The sequence below is a fragment of the Monoraphidium neglectum genome (assembly GCF_000611645.1).
Source record: "Monoraphidium neglectum strain SAG 48.87 unplaced genomic scaffold scaffold01879, whole genome shotgun sequence".
In the NCBI taxonomy this organism is placed as follows: Eukaryota; Viridiplantae; Chlorophyta; class Chlorophyceae; order Sphaeropleales; family Selenastraceae; genus Monoraphidium; species Monoraphidium neglectum.
In genome coordinates, this window is record NW_014011749.1 from 1 (window position 1) to 5734 (window position 5734).

General features: G+C 65.6%; 2 protein-coding genes across 2 annotated transcripts; both read left to right on the top strand.

Annotated features, from left to right (window-relative positions):
• Nucleotides 1-67: 67 nt before the first annotated feature.
• MNEG_9277 (hypothetical protein) lies at nucleotides 68-795 on the top strand (the record flags this gene model as incomplete). Its single annotated transcript, XM_014042249.1, has 3 exons — nucleotides 68-151; nucleotides 223-282; nucleotides 598-795. 3 exons carry the CDS (start codon nucleotides 68-70, stop codon nucleotides 793-795), a joined length of 342 nt encoding a protein of 113 aa, XP_013897703.1.
• A 3005-nt stretch (nucleotides 796-3800) lies between these two features.
• MNEG_9278 (50S ribosomal protein L1) lies at nucleotides 3801-5379 on the top strand (the record flags this gene model as incomplete). Its single annotated transcript, XM_014042250.1, has 4 exons — nucleotides 3801-3918; nucleotides 4216-4358; nucleotides 4764-4871; nucleotides 5167-5379. 4 exons carry the CDS (start codon nucleotides 3801-3803, stop codon nucleotides 5377-5379), a joined length of 582 nt encoding a protein of 193 aa, XP_013897704.1.
• Nucleotides 5380-5734: the final 355 nt, after the last annotated feature.

A 5734-nucleotide genomic window follows, 5' to 3' on the forward strand; every position in this document is an offset into this window, starting at 1 on the left:
GCCTGGGGTGGGGAGGTGGGGGCGGGCTTGAAAGGCGTTTGAACTGACCGGCCCGGGTCGCGGTAAAATGCCCTGTCCGAGCCTGCCGAGCGCAATCCTGCAGTGCCGCGACTCGCTCGTGTTCCGGCCCCGCGGCCGGGCGGCTGCAGCGGTGATGTCGCAAAACTGCCGTGGGGCTGCCCTGAGATCGTCAAGTGTTGATGCGGACGATCCCTTCCCCAGATCCCCAAGCTGGTGCGGCAGGAGGACCTGGCTAAGGGGCTGACATACCCCCGCATCAAGGTGGGCAGGGGCGTTGATTTGGTCCCTGAAACGCCTGCCCCAACACATCAGCTAAGGTTGAGTTGTGTGTGTTTGTGTATGTGTGTGTGAGGTGGGGGGGTTGCACATTGCTTTGAGTTGTTTGTCTGCTTTTGCTGGCAGTGAACTGATGACGCGTGACGGCATAAGCATAAAGCAGGTTGGACCCTGCCATGTCCCTTAACCAAGCCATCCCCAAAATCCAGCAACCACCGAGCAGTCCAAGGCCTACCAAGCGCCAATCCCGAATCATCACTGCAACCAAAGTCATAAAACCTCAAAATCTTGGATCTGCAGGAGATTCGGGCGATCTCTGCGGCTGTGGCGGTCGCGGTCATCAAGGCCGCCGCGGAAGACGTGCAGGTGCTGCGCAAGGGGGCGCTCAAGGCGCTGGCGAAGGGCGACGCGGCCCTGCTGCACTGGGTCAAGGGTCACATGTACAGCCCCTTCGAGTACCGCTCCCTGGCGTACCGCCCACCAGGTGTGGGCGAGTGACAGGCGACGCGACAGGAGGCGCGGCCGCCGCAAAGCCGCGGCGCGCGGGGGTGCCTGGCGGCGCTCGCCCCCGCGCCGGCGGGGCGCACGCAGGCGGTGCGGCCGCAGTGGGCGCGAAGGGGTTGGCGCGCTGCTGCAGCCGACTGCCGACGGGCGGTGCGCCATGCGCGCGAGTGGTGATGCAGATGCAGCTGGGGGTTTGCAGGGCAAGCGTGTGTGACGTGTCCATGTCCAGGCAACGTGCGTGCGATGCATTCGGCCGGGGCACGCCTGCGGTGCCGAGAGTGGAGGTGCCTCCCTCAGCGGCGCTGATGGCGGCGCTTCACACAGCCCTAGAGTGGGTTTGGGGCGGCACACTGAAGGTGTCCAGCTTTTTCTGTACAAAATTCCCTAAGCCATGGGCTTGTGCAATGCTGCAGGCCCGGCAGGGCCGAGGCTTTGCCAGGAGCACACCCGCTCACTGACATACCGACGCACCCCCCCATGCCTAGCAGCCGCTGAAACAGCCGCGGCCCCTACACACCATGCTGCCTAGCGGCAGATAGAAGCTAGACTGCCCCTCACACCTACCGCACCTTGCTATGTCTTTGCCCCGTTGGTGCAACCAGGCGCGCGGGAAGGCGGCTTGAGGCTGTGCAGCATTAACATATACACAACCACTGATTTCAGGGCTCATCTGTGATTGAGATACACGCATTCTTACGCGCTATTTCTCGATTCATCCACATTGTTGTTGTTGCTGCTGTTGGTGCCAACTTTTGCGCAGGCTCAACCTGGCCCTGAACATTGCACTGCCTGACTGTTCTCACGGTTGCCGCGCCGCTGCGTGTTCGTTTCGTGGTTGGGCCTCGCATCCCCCATTCCCCTCACAGAAACTTGGAGCACGACCGTTATTTATACGCTTTCTGAATCACATGCGTGACGTGCTTGACAGGGTGGCGCATCGGGGTGTGGTCGCTGGTTGCACCCGGATGCCGGTACCAAGGTGCAGCGGTTTTCGGGGCAGCTGCTGCCTCGGTACCAACCAAGGCTTGGCGTTTTGTCGGAAGCCGATTGCATGTTTCGGCCTAGCGCACTTAACGCGTAAGTAAATCTCTACTCCCGCGCGTGCACAACCCACGTGTGCATTGTACAGGAGCGGACGTCAGATCTATCATTATCCTCTGCTGTAACACGGCGCATTGCACTGCGCGTAGATTTTTAATTGTCACAAACTTTTTTTCGCGGCGTAACAGCGCCGGAAAGTAAAATGATCTTGCGGCTAGCGAGCGCCTTGCAGCGGGCACCCCCTGCTGCAAGCACATTGCTGCATCAGGTTCTGGAGCCTTTGGAGATGCTGCAGCAGCGGTGCTGTCTGGTGAGGGGGCTCCGAACAGTGGTGTGCGGATGCATCACTGTGAGCTTGCGCTCGCGCCGCTGCTGACCCGCTGAGCACAATTGCGGCATGCAGCCAGCCATGCCAATAATCCGCACTTCCACACCATGTACAGAGTACAGAAGCTGGGGCCTCGATAGCAGCAGCAGAACTGCGTCGTTTTGAAGCAGAGGTGGCGGCCACCCCCCAACCCAGCAGCAGCGGCGGGCCGGAAAGCAGCAGCGGCGCTGGAAGCAGCGGGTACAGCAGTGGCAGCAATAGTGTGGGAATCAGTGACAGCAGCAGCAGCAGTAGCAGCAGCAGCAGCAGCTACACCGCCGCCAGCGCGGGCGGCGGCAGCAGCGCTCCCCCTCGCACATTTACTCAGGCGCCGTTGGACGGCCCATGGCTGGACCCTAGCCGGCCGCGGGTCCTGCCAAAGTGGCACGTGCCAAAGGAGCCAAAGCAGACAAAGCCACTGCCGCTGCGGGAGGCTTTGGAGCGGGTGAAGGTGTGTGTGTGTGTGTTTGGAGGGGATAGGGTGGTGGTGGTGCGGGAGTGGTTGAGTGTTTATGTGACAAGGGGGTTTGTCGATGTGTGTGCGTGCGTGTGCACACTCATAGCTGCACAGGTGCTTGCGCATGTTGTCAAGTGCCTTTGTATTTTTAAGCACTTCTAAGCACAGGCAGGGTGCATGTGACGTCGGGGTGCAGTGTGGTTTGTGCCTGGCAACGCAGCGACAGATTACGTGCCAGTGTGGCCAGGGCAGGCAGCAGCCCGCAGGCTCGCACGTCCGAGGTTGATAGACTAGGGAAGAGGGCGCGCTGCACGCGCGCGTGGAGCGGGCGCTTTGCGGCTCGCCGGCCCTCCTGGCGCAGCTGGCGGGGCGGCGGAGGGGGGCGTGCATCCGCCCAGGCGTCGGACCCCCCTTCAGGGACGACCCCCCTCGCGCGACCTCGCTTGAGGGACCCCCCCAAGAGGCTGCGGCGCCGGCGGCCGCGGCCGCGGGCGGCTTTCTGCCCCCTGGCACTCTGGCGGCGTCCACCGATCTTCGCCGCCCCCTAACCCCCTCGCGGCGCCGAACGCCAACCCTGTTGCGCCACAGGCGGGCGCGCGGGCGCGGTTTGATGAGACGGTGGAGGCTCACATTCGGCTCAAGGTGCGCGCGGGCTGGGCGCCACCCTGAACCCTCAACCCCAGACCCGCTTAGACACTCGCGTGGGGGCCGCGCCGCTGCCGCCCGGGCTCCCGGCAGCCGCCGGAGGCGGCTGGTCCTTGTGCCCTTGCCGATGCACGGCCGCGGCTCGCACTCCTGCTGTTGCCAACGCGCGCCTGGGTCGCAGCCGCTAGGCCCGCTTGCCTCGCGGGCGGATGGCGGGGCCGGGGCGGTTTTCTTGAGCAGCTGCGGCGGCCGCGTCCCGTGGCCGCGGCGCCACGGGGCCGCGCGGCGCCACAGGGCCGCGGCCTTGTGCCGCAGGCGGCGTCGCCCGCCCTCTCAGCAGCAGTAGCCGTGGTGCCGCGTGCGGCCTCGGCCACCGGGGTTCCATTGCCCGCTGGCCCGTCATCACCACATTGCAGCAATAACGATTACGGACCGCAATCCACGCCCTTGGACGTGTCAAAACAGGTCGATCCCCGCAGAGGCGACCAGATGGTGCGCGGCGCCGCCGTCCTGCCCCACAGCGCCGGCAAGCCCGTGCGCGTCGCCGTCTTCGCGGAGGGCGAGGCCGCCGACGAGGCGCGCGCGGCGGGGGCAGACATTGTGGGCGGTGAGCCGCCGCGCACCCCGCGCGCCCGCCACTCGTGGCGCCCCGCTGCGGCTCGGGTGCTTCCTTTGCTGCGCTGGGGACTCCGCCGCAGCGACCCTGGGGGCAAAGGCAGCCTTGCCCCTGCTGCCAAATTTTGGAGAGGTCGCAAGGAACCCAGCACCTTGCCGCCAAGCCCTCCCCATCACCCGTGGCGCGCCCCCACGCCCCCGCTCTCGCATTCCGCCAAAACTCCCTTTACACCCCATCACCCTGATCTGACCATGATCTGACCCTGATCTCACCCTGATCTGGCCCCAGGCGACGAGCTGGTTGAGGCTCTGCTTGACTCCAAGGGCAAGAGCATCGACTTCACGCGGGCCGTGGCGCACCCCAGCATGATGAGATCGCTGGTCAGGCTGGGCAAGATCCTGGGGCCCAAGGGCCTCATGCCAAACCCCAAGGTGCGGGCCGGCCGTCACTCGTGCGACCACCCTTCATGAGGGCTCTCCCTGGGGGCATGAGTCATCACCGCTCCCCCTCGCCTGCGCCGCATCCTAGCTAGCACACGGCCTTGGCAAGGATTCAGGGTTTAGGACCCACCCGTTCTGACCGAACCCCGATCCATCGCGGCCGTGTCACGCTGTACCGCACCTCCTCTCCCATCTCCCCCCGCCGGTCCCCGCGCGTGCCCTCTGTCTGCCCCACCCCTTCCGCGCGCATCAGACCAGCAGACCTCTCGCTCTTCAGCAGGGCCCCCCAAATTGCTGCAGGTCGGCAGGCTGACGCCGCCGCCTCCGCTCCCCTCAACCCTTGTGACCCCTGTCTCTCCCTTCCCTCCCCCTCCCCTCACCACCCAAACGCCGCAGGTCGGCACCCTGACGCCTGACGTGGCGGCCGCGGTCAGGGACATGCGGCGGGGGCGCATCGAGTTCCGTGTCGACCGCACAGCCATCATCCACGCGCCCATCGGCAAGGTGCGGCGACGGCGGCGGCGGCGGCGGCGACGCGCGTTTGTGCATGCACTCGCACGCGGGCAAAGCTGCCGGTCGTGGCCGCCGCGTTGCGGCATGGGGTTGGGTCGTCTTGAGCTTGCTCACACACGTTTTCCCCTCCCGACCTACGTCCCTGCCTCCCCACTGGAGCAACTATACAAATTCACAAGCCTGTCCGATCACTGTTCGATGAGTATAATTTGTTGTCAACAAAGCGACCCCATCCCACGGGACCCGCACGGCTGCCTCGCCCCCCCCCCACCCCCGCAAACGCCAGGTCAGCATGGGCCCCGCCCAGCTGTATGCCAATATGGGCGCCCTCACCACCGCCCTGCTCAAAGCCAAGCCGGATGCCATCAAGGGCGGCCTCGCGCAGTACGTGTCCAAGGTTGCGATCTGCAGCACCATGGGGAAGGGCTTTGAGGTCGAGGCGAGCAGCCTGCTGGCGGCGGTTGACGCGGCGGCCGAGGCGATGGCCGCGGGCGCGTGAGCGCGGGGCCGTGGCGGGGGCGCGGAGGGGGGTCGAGGGGAGGCCCGGGCCCTGCAGAAACCCGTGTAACGATTTCCGCGATGAGCTCTGCCGTGCGCACCGCTCCCGTGTGCTGCTCAGACAAACGCGGCGGGTCGGTCGCGAGGCGAAGGCTGGCAGCATCGGGCATCGTGGATTGGCTGCGCCGCGGCCGGGGCAATGGCGCCGCTGCGTAGTCGGTGGCCCTGCCGGGCGGCGGGCGAGCGCGAGAGCTTAGTCCACAAACAGGGACGCCCAGCGGCGTTGGTTTGCATTCGCTTGCATGATGCTTTTAGCATACAAGTTGAGCAAACAAGCAGCATCAAGTTCCCAAGGG